This window comes from Haemaphysalis longicornis, unplaced genomic scaffold, assembly GCF_048455015.1.
Source record: "Haemaphysalis longicornis isolate Haplotype H1 unplaced genomic scaffold, Haemaphysalis longicornis Haplotype H1 scaffold_3, whole genome shotgun sequence".
In the NCBI taxonomy this organism is placed as follows: Eukaryota; Metazoa; Arthropoda; class Arachnida; order Ixodida; family Ixodidae; genus Haemaphysalis; species Haemaphysalis longicornis.
In genome coordinates, this window is record NW_027526335.1 from 178,358,016 (window position 1) to 178,381,420 (window position 23,405).

Here is a 23,405-nt window from a genome sequence, read left to right on the forward strand (position 1 = left end):
ACGTCACATTATTTCACATTGCGCTATAAAATACCCAGAAAGCAGATTTTACAAAAAAGTGGCACTGTCTAGCATGCTTAAGAAGAATGATGAATGGACGCAATCAGTCGAAGAAACTGTTGAAGAACTCGTAAGTCATTTCATGAAATAATGAAGCAGTCAGAGGAGACGGATAATATTACTAGCACAGCAGAATCTATTGAGGATACAAACGACAGCATTACAGAAGAGGAAATTCGATATATTACACCTTCCTTGAGTAAAGATATAGCAGTGGGACCAGACGATATAACCACATATTTTTTACGAGGTATTTATGAGGTAATTAAGAATTTTCTTCATCGGGTATTTTAGGTTTGGATACTGTAGGAACTTCTTCGTCTTCCTACATAGCAGAAGGCGCTGATCATCATTATCTTCACCAGCACGGACCGAGCGGTGGCACGCGCTTGCGCTCCACGCGACCCTGTTTGATTAAAGCCCTCATTCTCATCAGACGTGTGCTCTTAGCTCTCTCTCTACGGCTTGGCAGCCGGAGGACCTCGAGGTCCATTACATGGTGCCGAAACCCGGGATTTCGCGACAAGGCCTACCTCACCGACGCCCGGCGCCGCGTAAGCCCTTTGAACCGACGCGGAGCCGGCGACCGTGGCCCCAGAATCCCCGGCCGCCAGCTGACCGCCATAGAACGACTACTCCGACGTCGCCATAGCCTCCGCTCTGAGCTGGACGGCGTAATTATCGAAGTGGAAGCAGCGTTGCGAGGGCAACCTGGACTTTCCGCGTCCGAGGTGAGCGTTCTGCTTGAACGAATCGAAGCGCTCCACCAGCAGATAAAGAAGCTCGACGACCGGATTTTTGACGAGACGCCAGAAGGTCTGCTGGATAATGAGACGTCGGATGCTGGGAAATACGGCGATAAGGTCGTGAACACGACAGGGACCCTGCGTTTGAGCTGCAGAACGCCCTTGTATCCAGACTACCCACACGACCGATGAGCTACCCGAGTCCGGTGACGAGCAAGTCTAAGCTGCCTCAGCTTGACTTAATCAAGTTTCACGGAAACCGGAAGAACTGACAGCGTTTCTGGGTGCAGTTTTCATCGGCTGTGCACAACAGTGAACTAAGCACTGCTGACAAATTCAACTATTTAACACCGTCGTGACTGGAGCAGCCGCGTCAGCCATCTCTGGGCTTCAGGCCAGCGAGGAGTGCTATAAGGACGCACTTTATATCCTGAAGAAGCGCTTCGGAGACGAAAGAATCACCGTCCAAGATCATCTCAGAAGCCTTCTGGACCTAAAACCGGTTTCGTCGTCTAGCAACAAAACATCAACTTCGACGTCTCTACGATCAGATACAGGTGCATGTACGAAGTCTGAAGGCCCTTGGCACCAGTCCTGCTAATTACTGCTTAATGCTACGGAAGGTTCTCTTTAGAACGCTACCGCCCGACATGGTCTTGAAGTACCACGAACTCTTCAAGTCACTGACGTCTAGTTCAACGAAATCCAGCTCGACTCAAGCCGTAGTTGGCCAACAGAACGAGACGGCAAAACCTGAACAAGACCTCCAGCAGCTTCTAGAGTTTTTCGACCATCAAGTTCGGTGTCGAGAAGTTGTGGAGAGTCAAACAACTGTGACAGCACCGGACGTCGCTGTGACACCACAAGAGCCACCTAGACAACAGAGACTCCGAAACTTACACACCGTATCGGCTCTGCAAAACTCGGCGAACAACCCTCAACGGTGCTCGTTCTGCCAGTCCGTGAAGCATCGTCCGAGATTTGCGACTACGAAGGAAGCCTAAAACGGAAGAAGCAGCTGCTCATCAAGGAAGGTCGATGCTTCCGGTGCCTCAAGAAATGGCACATGGCGAAAAACTGCCGAGGCCGACAGCGGTGCGACAAGTGCCCCAGAAGGCATGCCACTACCATGTGCGCGCCAGACGCCTTGAGCAGAAACGAAGTCACCTCTACGCCCGTTAGCCTGGTTTCTCGTCAAACTGGCCCTATGGTCCTGCTTCAGACTTTAACCGCGACAGTCAAAGGTTCTGCGTCATCGGGACGCTACCGGATCCTCTTTGACGGCGGAAGCCAACGCAGTTTTATTACTGCCGATGCGTCGCAGAAACTAGGCGGCGAGTTCCTGGAAGAGGAGACTTTAACTGTAGGTATGTTTGGAGGCCAAAACGCGACAAAAACAATGAGAAAAGTACGTCTCCTCATCGATTCCGAAAACACAAAGGACCGTGCACATCGAGGCACTTGAAATAGATATTATATCCAACGAGCATATCCCCGTGCCAGATGACCAAGTCATCAAGACGATGGAAGCAATGCGTTTGGGCACACGCGGATTTTGCGCACAAGGTTTCGAAGGAACCAAAATAAAGATTCTGATTGGCTAACCACTACTGGGATCTGGCAACCGGTAACGTGAAGCCAGTGACGACGAAGCTCAAGGCAGTGGAAACGTTGCTAGGCTGGACTGTTCAAGGCCCGCTGCCATTAGGAGCTAATGTCACGCACTGTGCTAACGTTGCCGTTCTTCGATCGTCCGTGGAAGCTCAAGGGGTCTCGAAACTTGTGACTAATTTCAGGGACCTTGAAGGCATCATAGTCAAGACCCAAGACAAACGAGTGACGGACAGCGATTCGGTGGGGCCGAAGTCAGAGCGCAGCGCCCCGATTAAAGTTAACCGGACATCGGCACAAGCACACCAACCACTATCGAAAATAATGGGATACCTTTTCGATCTACGTCGAGTCCTGCCCTTATAACAGCGAATTTGAAGCACTGCTTTCAATCCGGGGAAACCCGCTACCCCCGGGCAGACCGACCATTTCTTCTGCTCGCCTGCCGGAACCCTAAGAGTGCTGGGACCTCGTTGTAACACGCACTTGGATAACTTTTCGTCCAAGTCCCAGAACCTCCGGCACTCCCTCGAGGAGTCAAAGAAAACTGGAAATTTTCGTGAGCGTACATGTATAAACTCAACTGAGGCCAAAAGCTGCGAACGCAAAACGAAGAGAGCACAAGCCAGCAGACACCTTAACGAGGCCGCAGAAAAGATTTTCTGCCTGCAGACTCGGAACACGAGAACATCAGTTGAAACGCCAACTTCACGAAGGAAAAGCCAAAAAGCAGGCTGCAAAACCTCACATTTACTGAAGATTCCACACCTGCAAACGAAAGTTTCCGTTTACAGCGAACTTCCTTGGTCCAGAAACCCTGGACTGCAAAACTCTGGGAACTTATTCTCAGGAGCAACACGTTCAACGGTATCAACACCGATGGCGGAGAAAGCGCTTTATAGATGTTGGAGGGTCGATGTTTGGAAATTTCTCCTGGAACCAAGAAAAACGCAGAGTTATAGTGGAAAGACAGTCGATAGGCCCGTTCAACTCTTATACCCTTTGGAAACCAACTAGGGTCAACTGTCGGCGGGGGAGAATGTAGGAACGTCTTCGTCTTCCTACATAGCAGAAGAAGCTGACCATCATCATCTTCACCAGCACGTACCGAGTGGTGGCACGCGCTCACGCTGCACGCGACCCTGTTCGATTAAAGCCCTCATTCTCATTAGACGTGCGCTCTCCGGTCTCTCTCGACGGCTTGGCGCCGGAGGACCTCGAGGTTCATTACAGATACTTTCCAGAACAATGGAAGAGATCCAGAGTGATTTTTATCCCAAAACAAAACAAATCAACACATGATTATGACCGCTATAGACGACAATTGCAATAAACTCTACTAGGTGAGGTGTTTCAAAAATTGATAAATCCAGGATGTATTATTTCCTTTACAAAATTAACCACTTTTGCAGAAATCAGTTTGGCTTTATACACAACAAGTCGACCACAGAAGCACTGAGGAGACTTAAAAATGATTGTACCAAACAAAACTAGACGGGGAAACAACAGTACCAATATCTTTAGACATTAAGTATGCGTTTAACTCCATCAGAACAGATCATGTAGTAGCAGTATGCAGGAAAATGGGTTTTAAGGAAAACTTAGGATTGCCGCAAGTGTATTAACAAACAACTATAGTGTACGGCACCGGCTTTAAGAAACTGGAATTAAGGTTACCTATTGGGTCACCTCAGGCATCACCATTGAATCCGATTTTGTGAACTTCACGATTCAAGACCCGCTTAATGAAAGATTTGGGGTTGGTTGTCATATACAACCATTCGCCGACGATATCACTGTAGTAGTTAGGGGAAATCAAGGAGTAAAGTTAGAACGGCAGCAAATGCAGCATTAAAAAATTCGCAAATTCGACGAGCACAAAAAAAACTGCATTTTTTTATACACAAATGTAAAGCAATTGTCGTTGGGAATAAATACGACAACAGACCGCCAATTTGCAAGATGCAGGGTAACAATATTAATGTAGAGAAGGAGATAAAGATATTAGGAGTCATCATAGATAGTCGTTTAAGCTTTATGAGCCATCTGAAATATATCAAAGAGGAGGTTACTCTCCTGGCGGTAAATTTATCGAAAATTCACATCTTGAAAAAAAAAGGAATGACAAGTCAACATTTAAGAATGATATACTTAAGAGCTATTGGAAGGATAATTGTATTGCGGCACCGTTCTGGCATTCACCCAAAAGTCACATTAAGCGGAAATTGAGGTCTATATATACATAGAATAGCTCATGTGAAAGTAGCCAAAGCATATAAAACACCGCCTAATATAGCATTGATTATAGTAACATCTTTCCAACCCATCTTGCGATTGAAAATGAGGTAGAAACATATAAGATTATGCGGTCGCATAAGCACAGGAAATGTGTTCTAGCAGACGACAGCATAACCCGGCGTCCTACAAGTGACGTCACTCGTAGGTGGCGCTACGGTATGTCCTCGGGGCCAATAAGGTGTCAGTTATCCAAACAAAAACAAAAAAAAATAAAAGACGAGAAGTTAACGGAGTATTACTAGCACAAATGGTAGAAGAGATTAATAAAATAATATAATTACAAAAGGAATAGGTTAATGGGTCTTCCACCGTGCTCATTATGGATTTCACTCCCTGAGAGGGAGGAAAACGGCAAACGTTTATCCACTAACCAGGGTGGGTATAAAAATGGAAGGATCACAGAAATATTAGCAATCCACACTAATAAAATAGAAATACATCAAAATCAAGAAACCATAGGCTCCCTAGGTGGCTGGCAAACATTTTGTCAGTGGCGGTCTCCTAGGGAGTCACGATGATGGTTATGGTTGGATGTTTATTGCGCAAGTCCGACTAGGGCAAAAACCGACAAAACGGTGGTTAGGTATCAAGGATGTAAACGTAAACTCTAAAGTCCTTCAACAAAACAAAAATAAAATCATTAAAAGACAATGAGGATGGCTGGTGTAGAAGGACAGGTTGCGATTGTGCCTAGGATGAAATTAGGTATAAAAAAACTACGCGTGATAGGAAACGAGGTGTAAAAACTTGATTTCGGCCAGAAACTTAAAGGTGCATTGTAAAGAAATCATGGGATCATCCGCTAAAAGCAACGCTGGGTGTAGTGAAATGTGTTGTCTGTAGACGTCGGCGAAGTGTTTGTGTCGTGTTGTGTGGAGTGCTTTGCATTGAAGTAGCACATGAATCAGGGTAGGTCGTCTCCAAACCTGCTACACAGGGGTGTTGGAGATCCCGTGAGCAGGTAGGAGTGTGTTGCATGCCGCGCGTGTGGCCCATTCGTAATCAAGCCAGGGTAACTTCATTGTGTCTGTTGTGTGTGTCAGTGGTGTATGCTCCCAAGAGCGGCTTTATAACGTGTAGTTTGTTGTCTGTCTGCTTATTCCAGTGTGCTTGCCATGTTTTGCGAAGGTGTTGTCTGATGTGTCACTAAAATCACTGTAAGGTATTGTTGTTATGTCAAAGTAGTTGTAAGTGCAGCGGCAGCGGCCTTTCGATCTGCTGTCTCGTTTCCAACGATCCCCGGGTGGCCTGGTACCCAGCACACGGTCACTTCAAGACTTTACGCATACGCTGACATAATGGTTTTATAGATTAAATGAATAACATAATTTTTACAGAACTGCTTAGATGCCAATGCACGTACTACGCTGAAGGAATCTGCGAAGATCATGGGCTTGGGAATGTTATGATGGACTATGTTATTTAAAATCAGAAAAATACCATAGGCTTCCGCCGTAAAAATGCTGCTTTTTGAGTTTAGGGTATTGGATACCTCAAAATCAGATCCGTGCGCAGCACACGACACAGTAAGGGCTGTTTTTGACGCGTCTTCAAACAATTATGCACACTTGTATTTATCTTGAAGAAACAAGAAGTGCTGCAATATTGCAGTTGGGGGCACTCGTTTTTTGTCAACTGCTATAAAAGACACGTCGCACGACACCGCGCGAAGCTGCCATCGTGGTAAAAAGTCAGAAAGGGTTGATTTGTAGGTGTCCGAAAAGGTGATAGGTAATTCTGATGCTTCCTTTCCAAATCTATGTGAGAACGGAGCAGAGATAGATGGACGATTTAGAAAAAGTTGGGACATGGGTGTATCACAAATAAAAAGTTTGAAAGGATGGTGGGTCATTGACGAAATTGTAAAAGCATTAAGAAGATTCATGTATATTCGCTGGTGATATAGGGACCATTTTATTGCACTCGACGTATAGGCTTTGTACGGGCTAGTAGTGGAAAGCGCCCGACGCGAGGCGAAGCCCCAAGTGAAGCACTGGGTCTAGCATTTTCAGCGCAGTTTTTGATTCCGACCTATAAACCACACTCCCATTGTTAAAGCGGGACCCCACTAAGTTTGTGAAGACACCTAAGAGGAGTTGCGTGTTTGCTCCATAGGAGTCGTGTGAAAGGATCTTAAGAATTTTTATTTCTTTGAGGCATTTATGTTTTAGTTGTTTGATGTGAGGGATGAATGTGAGTTTCGCGTCTAATACGACGCCTAAAAATTTGTTTTCCTTTTTTACAGGAATTGACTCCCCATGGACCTTAATGTCAGAGTCTGCTTGCACCCCGCCTGTCTTTGAAAATACAACGCAGGTACTTTTAGAAGGATTGAGTTTAAACCCATTTACGTCTGCCCAGCGAGCACGTTTATTAACCCCAAGCTCGACCTGACGTTCACGTATAGACATGTTGCATGATTTAAAAGATATTTGAACTACATCTGCATAGCTATAAACAAGGTGCAGCTCAATACGCCACCTTGAGGCACGCCATTCTCCTGCACGTGAACGTTTGAAAGTGACGAACCGACTCTGACACGAAATGTTCGTTCAGACAGGTATCTGGAGTGAGTGTTGAGCATGTTACCTGTTTTACCATAAGAATTTAGGTCTGCAAGAATGCCATAACGCCATGCCGTATCATAAGCTTTCTCGATATCACAAAATACGGTCATGCAGTACTGTTTGTGTATAAAGGCATCTGTAATCTACGATTGCAACGCAACAAGTTGATCGTAGGTGGAGTGCCCCACCCTGAAGCCTCCATGGCAGCTCTCAAGAAGACCATTGCACTCTAGAATCTACACGAGCCTTCGGTTATTCGTTTTCTCGAAAAGCTTGCACAGGCAGCTGGTCAGGGCAATGGGTAGATAGCTAGCGGGAGAGGAAGGTTCCTTCTCCTCTTTCAGGAAAGCTACAACTATAGAGCCTCCTTCCAAGAGCTTGGAATGCGCCCCGAAAGCCGTATCTTGTTGCATAGGTGGGGGTTTGTAAAAGAGTGTCTCCGTGTAGGTGTTGTATCATGGTATTCGTGGTATTGTCTGGGCCAGGAGCTGAGGGTTTACACGTGCTCAGAGCAACCCTCAGCTCATGTAGCGAACACAGGGAGTTGTGAGAAGTCTGTGATTTGTTGTCGCGCAGAGACTTCTTTTCACAAGAGGGTTTATGTTTCAGGAAAGCGTTTGTGTAGTGTGCAGAGCTACACACGTGTTACGTGTGGTGCCAGTGTGTTAGCCTGATCTTCGAATGTGTTTCCTGTGGTGCTGACCAAGGGCAGGCTAAGTGTATGTTGTCCGTTAAGTTTACGCATCCCTGTCCATACCGCTGATGTGTCTGTGTATGAATGTTATGAAGGAGCGGCAACTATGTTGTTTTGCCTCACGGCGCACGCGGTTTCTCAAGGCATTTGCCATTTTAAAAGAAAAATAAGTTAGCGGACGTGGGGTACCTGCGAAGGACACCCCACGCCTTGTTCTAGGCCTGTCGCGCTCGGCTGGAGTCCTCTTTCCACCATGGCCTCGTTGGGTTGCGCGGAGCACCATAGGCCTGGAGAAAAAAAGTACCTGCGTTTTTCCAGCCGCCCCATTCCATGGGGGCGATTTCCCATGCAAGCCGGGTGAACTTCCCAAGCGTTGTAGTCCAACACAAGGGCCGAGCGCCAGGCCGGGAAGTCGCTTGTACCTATTTTACCTTTAGGTGCCCAGCGCCACCAAGGCACACGAATGCACATGGTGCCTTCCACAGCCAAGGTGGACGGTCCACTCGCAACCGCGTGTGGCAGGACATGCCGCCAGACTCTCACCCTCGGCAATGGCGCAACGCGGCATGATGGCCGGAGTCCTCGCCAGATGGACAAGTGTCAGGGCCCCTCGCAAGGGTAAAGCCAGCTTTCTAAACGTGGATTCCCTTTCGGAGGCCCGCACTTGACCAGGGACGCCTGTACCCATTGAAGCACCCGGTGGGTGCCCGGCGGTACCAGGATTCGAACCGAGTACCTCCCGCATACGAGCCGAGCGCTCTACCTCTGAGCCATCGCTGCGGTAAAAGTTACGACCCCTCCCACCGGAGCATTTCACTACTAAGTCGGGTAACTTCCCAAGCACGGAATTCCCGGTTCAGGGGGTGTTTGTACCAATTTCTACTGGTTGGTGCCCAGCGGTACCGATGTACCTACCACTTTCTTGTAACCTTTGATACGGCCCGGCGTGGTATTACGCTTTCCAGGAACCCCCACATGGTAGGCGCCTGTTCCCACTTTCAAACTGGTGGGTGGCCAGCGGCTGAAGTCGCGGAGAAGCAGCCTCCCACATATGCCGCCGTGGTAGAGCGGGTCCAAGCCCAGTACAGGGGGCGCTTGTACCATTTTGACTGGTAGGTACCCAGCGGTTCCTGACCCCGCGCGAAGGGGTTCGAGGGACCTCGCACGTCTCCTCCGACGGCTGCTTGTGACCAAGCTCCAAGCGTTTATTCCACCGTCGAGACAAGCTACGGTACGGGGACGCTTGTACCCTTTAAAGAAACCGGTGGGTATCCGGAGACCCAGGAATCGAACCTGGTACCTCCTGCTCACGAGACGAGTGTTTTACCGCTCAACCATCGCCGTTGATAGTCGAGTGGTAAACCCTATCCTCGCGGCCCGTTTGGCGCCGTCCAGAGCCTCCTACAATCTCTGTAGAGTTTTCTAGAAGCCGAAATGTTGCCCCATCGGGTGTAGATTGGGGCCCGTCGGCCGCGAACTTTTGAGGGTCGTGGGTTCGATACCCCGTCGGGGTCAACAGTTTTTTAATTTTGTTTTCTCTTCTGTATTTTGGGAGGCTCTTACAGGTGGTGCGGGGAGCTCCACTCTTACCGATTTCCTTGCCCCTTAAGTGTGCCGCGGAATTCTCGCCATGGGTGATGCAGTGTACATTTGTGCAGTGTACAGAGCCTGTACATTTTGCCAGTTTGTGGGCCGCTCCCAAACCTCCATACAGGAGCACTTAGCAGACGCTCACCACAGAGATGTGAAATTCAAATGCTCCCTCTGTGGCCACCTGGACGGCAGAATAAGGTACATGGCCGCCCACTACAATGTTTGCGGCCGGAGATTGGACTCACCCCGAAATGTTGGGGCGGGACCTGCAGATCAGGATCCGCAAATCGAAATTTAGTATCCTCCCGAGTGTCTCATCTGTCCAGTATGTAAGGCTGGGCAATCTTCCCGCCTTCGCATGTCAGAACACTTCTCGACACGGCATGACCGAACGCTCGTGGGTCTCCGGCGCTTGCCGCCATTTCAGGTCTAAATAATCCGCTGTGAGGTCTAAATAATCCGCTGTGTGTATAGGCGCGTGCTGGTACCAGCTATCTAACCAATATGGAGGTTTATTGAGCAAAACGAGTCACGTCTACGGTACAAATACAGTACCACTACGTTGATTAGACCTCGAGGGATATTTCGGTACATTTCCCACAGCCATATCTCTCTAATAATCAGATATGCGTTACAGTAAAACTGCGTTCGAGAGCAGGCGGATGAGGAGGAGGAGGAACAGGATAAAACTTTAAGTAAAAGTAAAATTCAGCTGATCAGTGGACCGGGTCCTCAGTCCAGGACAAGTGAGTAAGAGTAACTTTCTACAATTCATACGACGCCATTTAGAGTAGATCAGGATTTGTTCTGTACGCCTGGAACGGTAGAAACACAAAAAGGAGCTGTTTGGAAATACTCATCGGTTGCGATACTTCTAATATATGTACGTATACTGTTTATAGGCTCCGGACAGCGAAGTTTTGCCGCGCTTGCTGCGCCATCTGTCGTCGCGCCGCAGCAACTCCGGGTCGGTCCCGCGCGCTGCGTTCTGCTAGGATCGCATGTACGCAAATCCTCCGTGTTCTTTGTGTGCGCGTTGCGGTTCCGATGAACTTCGGGAAATGGCAAGCACAAGCGTCAAAAGCACTATGAAAAGTGGCCGAAAAGCAAGCAAACGCCGCTACTGCTGTGTAAAGGATTGCCACAACCGTGAAGGACTGCCCGGGATTCGGCTCTACAGGTTCCACGGCAGGCCTTGGGAGGAACAACGACGCAAGAAATGGATCCTCGCCGTGCGCAGGGTGAAGTAAGTTAACGCCGCGTTGTGTAGTACTTTACGAAGTAGTAGGCGCCAACGTTTATCAATTTCGTATCTGTATCAACCTTCGTAGGCGCTGCATTTCCGATTTGAAGCTTTTGCCAACATTTTGCTTGCGTGCTGCTCCGCGAGGCAACGAGAGCTTGGTTGTTGAGTATAATTCTATGCGTGCCTATATTTTCTAGCCAAAGTGACGGCTCGGAGTGGACGCCAAACAGTTCATCAAGAATCTGCTCAAGCCACTTCGTGAACGGCCAAAAGAGCAACATCTCAACGCACCCGTCATACAACCCGACGGTGTTTCCTGACGTTTACAAAGTTCGTCCCTTCATCGGAAGCGATAACTTGGAACGGTTCAAAAGGCAAGTTGCGTTGCGTGCGCTTGGTTGGCTTGATAACATCTCTTATCAGGTTTGTGGCTTAGTGTGTAAGATAACTAGCGGCGGCAGCGGATGCGCTGCCACGCTGTTTACTGGGTACACGGTTGAGTTTTGCTGTTCCTGTTTTTCTGAAGTACGTACATACGTACGGGCGAAAATTTTTTGGGTTTTGAAATATGTTATTCTTGTAAGTTTATGATCAAAAGAAAAGGTGCTAAGGTATCCTGAAAAAAATTGTACGATACTGCTGTATTTACTGTTGCTATAACTTTACTTTTAGGTGGCAGAAAAACACGAGCAATCGCAGCTTCGAGCAGCACCAGCCGCATGACACTGATGGTGTTTACGAAGACGGGAGCTGGAGTAGCAGTTCGGATGCATTTGTGGACGAGTTGCAGCCAGCTGCTGATGTACAGAAAGCACAAGATCAGGTGAGTGTCCATGGTTACTAATCATCATGCAGCAAATTTAACAACAATAATTGCACCAATGAAGGTATGTTGTGGTGTTCACACTGTACAGAAGTACGAATACGGTTGTTATCATGGGGGGGGGGGGAAGGGGGTTCCTTGGAGATGTATGTGGTCCTGCCTATCAATTTGTGTAAATCGGCTGTTTCGTGTCGTACTTATAAAGCTGTTAACATCCTGTATTAAACCAAACCCCTGAACCTTCCAGGATTTGCTGATGAACTGAGATAGTTTGTATCCTTGTAAGAATCGGATCTGGTGATTTTTTTTTTTAATTAAGAAACAAGCATCACACTGACAATCTTTTCTTTCCACATCCCAGTGAGGCTCTAAGGCTGTTTTATGAGAAAGGGACTTCATGAGGGTGTTCTTTCTTACTCCCCTTGCAGGCATGCCAGACTGAAGGAGTTGAGGCAAAGTCTACTACATTTTCTGTGTTTATATGTTTGTCGCAAGGAACGGAGCCAAGCACCCAAGTGAGCCACACAACCTTCACTGATGCCAAAGTCCAGTGTGGTCCAACCACTACCTCCCGTCACATAGGCCCTGACCACAGAACGAGCAGTTTTAATGGTTATGACAGCGTTAGCGCCTGTGATGCTACGATGCGAGACCTGTGTGGTGTAAGCCTAGAGGTGTTTGCTCTTTTGTTGAGCATATTGCCTACACCCTTGGAGCGACCATATGTGTCAATGTGTGACAGACTAATCATGTTTCTTATGAAACTAAAGTTAGGCATTTCGTTCTCCTCGATTTCTGTGCTTTTTTCAGTGCATAGGAAGACTGTTGCGCGTCACTTTCACAGCGTTCTGCGTACATTAAGCACAGCAACGCAAAAGTGGATCTTCCGTCCGCCGCCACACGTGACACTCTCGACGATGCCAGACTGCTTTAAGCTACATTACCCGGACTGCAGCGTTATCATAGACTGCACTGAAGTGCGAACGGAAAAGCCGAGCACCATTCAGCAGCAGAGAGCGCTCTATTCGCATTACAAAGGTGGCTACACCCTCAAGTTTTTAGTTGGCATAACCCCTTGTGGGACAATTTGTTTTCGCTCAAAGTCGTATGGGGGAAGGTGTTCAGATGCTTTTGTGACAGTCGACTCCGGCTTTTTGGATTTGGTGCGCCCAGGCGACGTAGTTCTAGCAGATAAGGGATTCCCAGGAATAAAAGCAGGACTGGAGGAGGTTCATGTAGCATTGGTCATGCCCCCTTTCCTAGAGGGTCATGACCAGTTCACAGAGAGTGAGGTTGCGGAGACTTACCACATTGCACATGTGAGAATCCATGTCGAAAGGATGATTCAACGTATTAAAATTTATAACATATTGAACTCGCGGATTCCTACAGAACTAATCCCTGAAATGTCAGATGTGTTTCACATGTGCTGTGTTTTTGCAAACCTACAAACGCCGATCATAAAAGACGAGGAGGTTGCTGACTCATGAACAGGAAAAATTGCTAACAGAAACCTTGTAATAATTTTTTGTGGTGCAGTTTTCGCAGCCTTTTTGCATGTCATGTGTGAAACCTTACCAGCAAAGAAAACAGCTGGGCTAGGTGATTAAAGCGCATTTTCGTTTGCAATATTTTAAATACACATGAAACATTCGCGCAGTTGCTTGGGGCAGCCTTCATTTCGTCGTCTGTTTATTTTGCTCGATTTTGAACCGTCACTGCAATTGTTTGCAGCTTCCAAAGTGAGACTACAACTTGTTTGTTTTTCAGGTTTTATTCCGTCAGTGTTCATCAGTTCATTGTCTTAGTTCATCCTGATTAGGTGGGCTTTCACTGCAATCTCGGTTTTTCGAAGAATATCCAGTGACTGTTTATATGCCTTCTTGTCTTGTTACTGGACTAGTGTGAAACTTGTGTGCAGTGCCTTGGATACATTTGCACTTTCATACATTCATAGTATTCCTCAATTTCTATGTGCTTTCTTTAGAACATGTGGAAAAGTTTATTTTATGTTGCAAGCGAATATTATGACTCCAAATAGTTTTCTAGTCACTTCATTGTACCGCACTTGTGCGTTCTGCACTTGTGCATTCGGTTGTGTTTTGTTTATTGCCAAGTTTCAATGAAAGGTCACCGGCTTGCATCAATTCGTCTGTCCAAAGTGAGACAGTAACGTTTGTTTTTTAGGAGTCTTGGTTAGTCAGTTTTCATCATTTTATTGTCTTCGTTCGTCCTGATTAGTTGAGATTTCACCACATTGTTTTTTTAAGACTAGTCATATAACTTCTTGTCTTTTTATTGTGCTAGTGTGAAACTTTTTTTTAAGACTAGTCATATAACTTCTTGTCTTTTTACTGTGCTAGTGTGAAACTTGTGTGCTATGCCTTACAGACTTTTTCACTTTTGTTGATTTTATTGATTGATTGTAATGTTTAACGCGCCGACGCAACGCAGGCGATGAGGCGCACCATAGTGGAGGGCTCCGGATTAATTTTGACCACCTGGGGATCTTTATCGTGCGCCGAAATCTCGTGCACACGGGCGTTTTTGCTTTTCCCCTCCATCAGAAAAGCGGCCGCCGCGGCCGGGAATCGAACCCGCGACCTTGTGCCCAGCAGCACAACGCCTTAGACACTGAGCCATCGCGGCGGGTCTTTTTTTTCACTTTTGTATATTCATAGTATTACTCAATTTGTATGTGCTTTTCTTAGATCATGTGGAAGAGTTGATTTTAAGTTGCAAGCAAATATGACTCGAAATGGTTTTCTAGTTACTTCATTGCACTGCACTTGTGCGTTCAGTTGTGTTTTATTTATTGACAAGTTCCAATGAAACGTCATCTGCTTGCATCAATTCGTCTGTCATTGGTCTGTTGGCAACGTTTGTTTCTTTGCTTTGCAGATGTGCTCCTTTGCAGTCATGTTACCGAGCGTTTTATTAACGTGGTGCAATGTCTTTCATTTCAAGAGGTAATTCTGTTCATGGTAACCTTTTGGTCAGCGTATGTGTGCTGCTGATCTAAGCAGGATTGAAATGTCTGTGCACTGCTTAGCAGGTATCTTCTCTTTTGTAGCAACCTGTATTAAGCAGTTTTGTCTGTCCTAGATAGTTCCTATGATTATTTATGTACAGGTCTTGCTTTTAGTTGTGTTTTAGTTGCTCTACTTCAGCGAATTTCGTTTTCTTGACTGATACATTTCGAATAAAGTTGTCCTGGCTGTGCCATCCTGGATCTGTCATCTTTGCCTGGTGAAATAGTTATAGTACCACTAATTTGTATGAGAAAAATTGTTTACTTTTGTGTACTTCTTCTCATACAGACCTATAACTTGTGTTCAGTTATGACTAGAAAAAATAAGAAGATTCCTGTAATATGAAAAACTTGATGTCCTACAGTGCATCCACGTACTGTTTTTGTTTAAATATGGTAAGGAAATTCATTCTGTTGTCAGAAAAAAAATCTCAGAAACAAAGTTTATTGCAAAAACTTTTGACAAACACACCAAATCTCTAATGTGTAACTACAATCTGTTTCACAGCAAATATAGGCAGATGACAGCTAAAATAAGACTCGCAAACAAAGCTCATTGCAAAAACTTGGCACAGTGTGGCAAACATGCCAGTTGCTGGAAGTGTAACTACAACCTGCGTTTGGCAGCAAATGCAGGCAAAAGCCAGCTAAAATAAAAGTCCTCAAGCCGTCGCACAGATTCGCACAAAAAACCCTCATCTCTATCGACAACAACAGTAACGCTCTGCTTGTTCGAATAAACATAGAAAAAACACTCCTGAATACCACAAATGTACATGAGGAGCTGCACCTGAGTGTAGTATTTATGACTGCGCAACAGCGTCAGCTTCCCATCCACATACTTCATGTACCGCAAAGATGACGTTTCTTTTTGATGGTCTATTAGCTGTTCGTCCTCTTTCTTGAACGGGCATTTGATCTCTAGCAGAGAAGTGCCCCGGGTAGACGTGAAAAAGCCATCCGGGCTGCCACCTAACCATGGCTGTGTGGGGTGTATGACCAATCCAGTCTGAAAAGGAAACACGAGCTTCACCTACAAGTTGTGGTTCACCATCACAAAAATCACTTCATGTGCTTCACCTGTAACTATCACTAACATTCCATTCAACCTTGTTTATAAACTTGAAGTAAATAAAGATCTGTTCAGTGGGAGGAATTAAGGTGCGTCACCTCAAACACTCGTGTTGAGACCGTCTCTTCAAAAGCTCTCCGGGCCACGGGCTCCATCTTCGTGCCTGAATAGAGAGAGAGAGATAGAGAATGTTTATTGAAACAACGGGGACGGGGTAGGGGAGAAAAAGAGCTAGGAGCTGTGGGTGGCCATCCTATTCTGGTAGGCCGCATGCCGCGGCTGCCATCCTCGCCCGAGAGATCAGGGCCTCCTGGTCTTCGAGCTGGCAGCTCTACAAGAAAAAAAAAATTAGTAGTGCGACATGTGTGCAATCTAAAAGCTGTACCATGCCTCATCGCGTCGCAGGTGAAGCTTTTGGGTTGCATAAGGTCGTTCACCAAATCCTCATCACTCTTTCTTGATCTTAATATGGTGTGGGCCATCGAGCATGTTATGCGCACTCGCCTTTCTTGATGCCACCTGCATGAAGCATAATAGGTACATGAAATGCATGTTTGCTGTGTAAGCTGTAAGTAGAGTGGTACGCACAAACCTGAGATTTTTTGACTGGCCCTTTGTGAGGGCACAAAGACGAAGAACATTAGCGCACTGCACTTTTTCCTCGTAATATTGTGCAGCTTCTGCTGTCATGCTAGCTTTGTGGTCCTTTTTTCTAAAAAGGACTTTGGGGTAGTTGTTCTCAACAACGACAGCATGAAATGCTTCTTTGGGTGGCAGAAGAAGGCATTCCAGCTCGGCCACATGCTCCTGCACGAGCACTGCCGAAGCTGTCTCTTCAAGACCGTTGCTGCTAGCGCGTTCAGGGCTCTCGTACATTTTTTTCAGAATTACGTTCATGGGGCAATTGATGTCAGGAAAGTGGTTTAAAACGTACGACGGCTCCAGTATGGGAGGCTTCTGCCTTGCCACATATGGATGCTTGTTCTCTGAAAACAAATAAAGTGAATGCTTCAGATAGCACAATTGCTAATTCTGCCCTTTTTTTGTTATGGAACAAACAGAGAAAGCTCCTAAACGCATGGCCAGAAATTGGGATTGTTGACAAAAGAAACTGCAAGCAAAAGTACACACAAATAAATCCACGTTCAGAAACGGCAAACATTTATAAAACAAAAAGAAAGCAAAGAAACATAGGAATAATGCATCAATAAATCGAAGAGCTTACTGCCAAAAAGTTCTTCAATAGACGCCTTGTCGTCAATTTTCGGCTTTTTGGAAGGTTTCCCCCAGTTCTGCGGTTGGGAAGTGCACGTATCATCTGTCGCCTCATTTAGGTAGACGGCGAGGGCCGCGCAGTGCTGGCAGGATCCCGCGGCGCCGTACCGGCAACTGCAGGTTCCCCTTCGAATCTGTCGGTCCGTTTCATTTAGCTGTCACGAAAAAAAAAGGAGATTATATATCATATGCATGTAATGCTAGCTAGCGTTCGAGTTAACGAGATTATACAAGCGACATTCACCTACAAATGAGCATTTTGAACGTGACGCTGAGAACAAACGCTCCATCACCAGCAAGTGCCGGTTGGAAGAAAAAACTCCGTTCAGCTGCGTAAATTGTTAAGAAAAATCAAAATCTGACCACTGCAAGGACTTGAAGGTTTACTAGCAATTGACATTGACAACGCCGCGAAAATAAAATGCGCGGGCGCACTGCACACGTATGCGCTTGATTGATCTCGATGTGTATGTCGAGATCGATCGAGCGCCAAACCGCAGATTTGCGCGCACGGCGAAAAAAGTCGATATAAGTAAATTTGCAACTCACGTGCAACGAAACGCTGTATATCTGCTTTCCTTGCTGAGAATGGCATCGGCCCAGCACGTCGACGCCGTCGATTTCCTTCGCGCCGAAAACGTGCCCAGCGTTGTACAGCAAGCGTCCTTTCGCGAGAACGGAAGAGCGGAAATGCGTTTGTACTCCTGTTACTGGCTTGAAGCCACACCTCAGAATTAACGACATTATGGCTTTAAAGCAACAAAAGAACGTGTGCGCGTTCGTAACACGCGCCAGAAAACACAGCAGCGACTGAACGTATCACGAGCAGGCACGGGTAACGCCGCGTAGGACGGGGGACCGACCCAGTTATGTGTCTGCTGCTACGAGATGGCGCTGGCTGGCCGTTCTCCGCAGCGCCTCCTGGGCGCTGTCCGGAGCCTATTGCGTCCGTTAGAGAGAATATCGAGCCTTCAACACCGTAATAATGTCATAATTGTTCGGGTTAAGAGTCAGGTCGTTATGATAACAATGGTTACGATAGAAATTCGGAGTATAAAAGCCGCCTTCGAGTACGCTGGCCAATGCTGTCTGGGGCGCTAGCGATGGTGTAGCACAAACCTTTTCATTCTATTTGCATGTGCATTAGCAACGCACACTGCGGGTATGCACCGTCTTGCACGCAGTCATAACGGCTGCCAATTTGTCAAGACGGGAATGTATGCCATACAGCCTGAAGAAAATATCCACACGATCTTTGCGAGCCTCCCAAACACCCCTAAACCTATTATTAAAACGTTTGTGACGGTGCTGAAAAATTAATGCTTGGGCAGAACAAAGAAACGTGCATGGTGAATGTTTTTCAACAGCAACGAAAGAAAGAGCAACAGCAAATTCAACAGCAACGAAAGAAATACGAGATAGCCGCTTTACTTCCTGCTATGCGATACGCGTCTGGGGCCCCGCTGCTTGGTAAAGAGCATCTCAAAAAATACTGTAGGGAAGCCTACGCATTTTTCTGAACTTATGGGGGAGCTCTGAGCGCTGAACCTCGCGAATAAGTTAGAAAGGACTAGTTTCACACGATCTTCTAACCGATTCCGTGAAAAAAGTTGTTCTATCTCTCCTCGTGTGTTGCAAACTTGTGGGGGATACAGCTTGAAATTATTTAGATGTGCCAGAAGCTCGAAAAGATGACTGAATTACCAGAAATACGCTTTGTAATGTACAACAGAATCAAAGCGGGCGATTTCTTGCACATTCACTGCTGCTGCTCACAAACGGAATGTAGCAGACGACAGCAGCGGGAGTCCCTAAGCCGACATCAGAGTTTTGGGGAGCCACTCAAACATCCCACCAGGTTGCACATTGTTTAGTGTCTCGGGGAAGCCTCAAGAACTTTTTCAGAGACATTTACCGGGCCAGCCTTCAACCTTTCCTTCGTAAATGATTGACAGCAACAGCACGAACAACTACGCTGTAAACGAAAAAAGCACAGTTTGGGTTGTTTGCATTTTCTAGTTTGGCGATTTTCCTGAGAGGTCAGTGTTACATTCATTAACATGCATCCGGATAAAGCGAAGAATTTGCGAAAAAAAAAAATAAAAGAGCCAACCCAATTAAAATACACTGGAGGAGGTGGACCCCAGTTATTCAGAAAATTTCGGTGGGTTAGATGCAAGAGGTAGCAAATACCAATTGGCCAAGGTTGTTGCGTGCTAAGTTAGCAGCCTCAATTCCAGCAAACAATAATTACTCACTTGAGAAATAACTACGTGAGAAGTCTAAACACCAGCGTGCTACTCCTCCCCAACCTAGCCCCGTACTGTTTGCCTCACCGTCGCAAGGGGGGGGGGGGGGAGAGGAGGCATCTTGCTAGACGGAACAGCGCGTAGCAGACGACACTTCGAAACTGCATTCGCCGCACACAGGAGCTAGCGCTTTAGTTGAACACTTGGTGTTTCGCTTAAGGCGCTTGTTCTGCACTGGTGTTGAGTTTTTTATGGGCTGTTAGCGCGGCTTCAGTGATCATGTATCGTCTTAGATGTGGTTTTAAAAAAGTATCAGGCGTAGAAAGCCACTTTCGCGGCGGCAACATCAAAAAAAGCTTTTGGTCTCTCACGTCCACAGCGTTGAGCAGCTTGTCGACCGTAGCAATGTCCTGGTAAGAGCGAAGTGTGCGTCGCAAGTGAATGACGCTGCTGTGTACGACATTGAACTGGAGGTAAGTATCACAATTTTGTTCAGTACTCCCAGAAATCGCCAACGACAGCCTAAACGTTCCCCTGCATGTATCGCCTGTTCTGTGAATTGAGGGTACGCATCGTTTTGACAGCTAATACCAGTTCCAAAACTTTGTATAACTTATGGATTACTCTTGTGGCTTTGTTCACACCAGTTTTGTATATATAGGAATAACTCGTGCGGAGCGAAATATACGTCCGCCTTAGCTCACTTTCGACTATCCCCTCATGACAAACTGCACGAAAGCGGATCGAGGCGCTACACAGACAGCCCTGCCTTCGTCAGCTGTAATGAGCTCAGTTCACCCATGTCACATACATGTTCGTGATTTATTAGCGCTTCTCTCAACATCGGGAAAGTGTACGGGCGTCTCAACACCAGAAGTCTGTAGCCTTATGAAATGCAATGCTTTATACCATCAGCAAAATGATGAGACATGCTCAAGCAACAAAGGACGTCCGTCGGACATCTGATATACAGCCGGGCATCCAATGCCCAGCTTGGACGGCCACTGTAGGGCCATGTTTGGATGTACAATTTCGGACGTACAGCGGACATTCAGACACAGATGTAAAGTCCGAATGACATCCGCCAATGGACGTACAAATTACTACGAAGCATCAAACACCGGCTTAACTTGAATATAAAAGCAAAAACGGAAAAAGCTACTGCGCATTTCAATTACACAGACTGTGAACGTCAGCACCCTGACTTGCATGTTGTAAGTTACATCTGCATATTTCTAAAATTAAGACTAACTTATTTTTTATTAGTTTTTTGAAGCAGCTCGCCGTCTGCAACGGTTATCTGTTTGGAGAGGGATATATAAGAATGGAGAACCGGTAACCAATCACGTGAATCAAGTTCTTTGTGTTCATGTATGGCTGTCTGCCCGGTAGTGTGTTGGCCTTTTGCACTGCAGTATTCATAGTAACAACTTCTCCTCACGCGATTCTGGAAATTTTTACCGAACATCAAAAATACATCACATTTCGTACGTCCCACGGACGTATATGGTACGTCCATCGGTACTGAAACGGACGTTATGCGGACGTCCGCTAGAGCAGGAATGGACGTACGGTGGCCGCCCGACGGACGTTCGGTGGTTGCTGGGGCATGACTACCGGCTACCTAGCTTTTTAGAGGGAACAAACATGGCGAAAGAAATGTACCTGTGATAAAAAATGTGCCGTTTTTTTTTTTGCAGCTGGGGCCGTCAGGTGAAGAAGGCCGGCGTGACCTCTCCATCACGACAGGGAGATACAGTTGCAGAGGTGCCGTCACGGCCCAGTGTAAACACGCAGCAGCTGTTTGCGAATACATAAACGCCAACGAAGACGAGTCTTGCACAAGCAGACCACAGGAGTGGGGGAAGCCGAGCTCGAAGCGGCGCAGAGGTGTGCCCAATGGCTTAACAGATCTCTTCCCACGTAAGTATAGCCCACTGGTCACCTTAAAATGATTGGGCTCCTCATGTAGGAGCATCACTAAGGTAAACCTTGACGTGAGGTGGGAACACAAGCCCTCATAACAATGTGTAATGCCAATGGAATGAACATTCACCAGCCTTTGCATGGGCCTAACCGGTATCATCATGACTGTGCACATTTCGTTTTGCAGCAAGTACGTTTTTATTGTAAATGCAAGCCTTAAAGACCAACTGCACTCAAATTTCATCTCGACCAAATTTATTTTTAATGCGTACCCCGAAATCAGCTCGGACGCAAGTGGCTATAGCCCCGTAACACGCCTCGTCAATCGGTCAGAAGCGTTTAAAAAAAAATTGGCCGCGTATCTGCTCCTTTCGTTGCAAATGTCGTCAAAATACGATAGTCTTTGTAGACATTTGCCAAGGAAATGCCCCCCTTTGCTTTCCTGCTCACTTCTCATGCTGTTCCTGTACCGTCGCGCTCATCCCAAGGTAAGCACACTAAAGGTATGCGCAAGGCGATTTGAATTTACCACGTTCCACTGCTACAGGCCGGGCTACTCGATGCCAGCGCTGCACTACGGCGGAGGCGCGCGGGAATGGCGGCGGCCGACTTCAAGATTTATGGAATCACGTTGCCCTGCTCCACGTGCGTTCCAAGCAGAACTAGTGGAACCTAGCTAGTGGAACCTTTCGCTGCTGTTGCGGCGTGATTTTTCGTGTCCCGCCAAGAGGCGCTGGTTTTCTGCAGTAGATGTAGAATAGCATTTGCTATCGAAAAACCAAGCATCCATGAATTTTTCAATGAAGGAACACTGCAAATATCCCTTGTGTACTGATTTCCTGTCATATTTTCGCAATGTCTTGTTCTTGTTCAACAAAGTCGACAAGTATGAACATATAAACCAGGCTTACGCGTTTACGTTTGGCTGTGAGTGTTTATAGGACTATTACGCAATTTCAATCTTACTTTGGCCGGGTGGCTGAATCGAGTCAGAGACAGACAGACCGAAATTTCTGGATATAAGTAGCCCAAGAAAGACTACCGTCTTTAAAAGCTCCGCCGCAGACGGCGCTGCACCTGCCGGCGGATCGCGAAAGCAACCATGACGCGCCTGTGACGTTCCAGCCGACGGGAGCTTCTTCCTCTGGCCAGCCACACAGCTGGATAACCGGTCGAGCTCGGCTGCGCACGCTTTACCCATGTGCTGCCCCGTGCGCGCGCAGAGCTTGCGCGCAGGCTATGTCCCGCGCTGGTGACCGTCCGGCCGCTCGCTGGACGGCGGCAACGTCACTGCAATGACCGCGCTCTCCTCGGTTTCGGTTAAAAAATCGCCCATTTTTGCTGGCCGCTTGCGTCATGCACGCGCGTAGTTCAGCTGTTGCGGTTTCATGTTTGTTTGTTCTTAAGCAGACTATACGAAAATAGGGTTTTCAAGAGGTCGAAATTTTGAGTGCAGTTGGCCTTTAAGCCTACCTTGCGCATACCTTGAGGGACTAATATCCCGGTACTTGCCAGAACTTTATACTGCTAATCAAGCACACGTATCCCTGCGTGCACACTGAACTGGAGAAGTACGTTAACTGACCATGACAAGTGAAGGGGACGTCCAGATTGTTTTCTGATGCAAATAACTGAGCACTTGCATGTCGCTCCTGCACGTACTTAACGGCCTCAGACTGCATGCCACATGGGATTTGTCAAGTGAACATAATGCTGCCTAATCAGTCCAGACTATTTTTGACCTCGCGTGCGTGCACAGACAAAACAACTATGCTTTCAGTTTTAAGGTTTCTTTCTCTAAAGCCAAACATGGTTGGACTAGTACGGTAAGTATCTCATGTTACATCATTGACTTTCCTTTTGTACCACAGCACGCAAATAAACTCAACCTAATGTCAAGCCTGCACCACGAAGCACCGTTCTTGCGTATGAGGACATTCAGGGCCCCCTTAAAAAGAGCTTCTGCAGCTTGAGAGGACGAACGCCATAGACTTCACATATGAAGAAGTACTGGAAGAAATTGTTCAGAAAGTGTCGACAAGCATCAAAAATGAAACTCTCGAAGACCTTCTCTCAACACTGTTTGACAGACCAGTGTACAACTGCCTGAATGTCTTGGATGGCCACACGGAACCAGTTGATTTTTTGTCCAAGCTAGACCACCACGTCTACAGAGGGTACTGCGACAAAGTGCAGCTCCAAAATACTCCCACT

General features: G+C 46.8%; 2 protein-coding genes across 2 annotated transcripts; both read left to right on the top strand.

Moving 5' to 3' along the window:
• The first annotated feature begins 10,604 nt into the window (after nucleotides 1-10,604).
• LOC144173584 (peroxynitrite isomerase THAP4-like) lies at nucleotides 10,605-11,428 on the top strand. Its single transcript, XM_077701944.1, has 2 exons — nucleotides 10,605-10,815; nucleotides 11,013-11,428. Exons 1-2 carry the CDS (start codon nucleotides 10,631-10,633, stop codon nucleotides 11,404-11,406), a joined length of 579 nt encoding a protein of 192 aa, XP_077558070.1. The 5' UTR covers nucleotides 10,605-10,630; the 3' UTR covers nucleotides 11,407-11,428.
• Nucleotides 11,429-11,696: 268 nt separating this feature from the next.
• On the top strand, nucleotides 11,697-13,330 carry LOC144175563 (uncharacterized). The gene is made up of 2 exons (XM_077704628.1): nucleotides 11,697-11,702; nucleotides 12,067-13,330. Exons 1-2 carry the CDS (start codon nucleotides 11,697-11,699, stop codon nucleotides 13,126-13,128), a joined length of 1,068 nt encoding a protein of 355 aa, XP_077560754.1. The 3' UTR covers nucleotides 13,129-13,330.
• The last annotated feature ends 10,075 nt before the right edge of the window (nucleotides 13,331-23,405 follow it).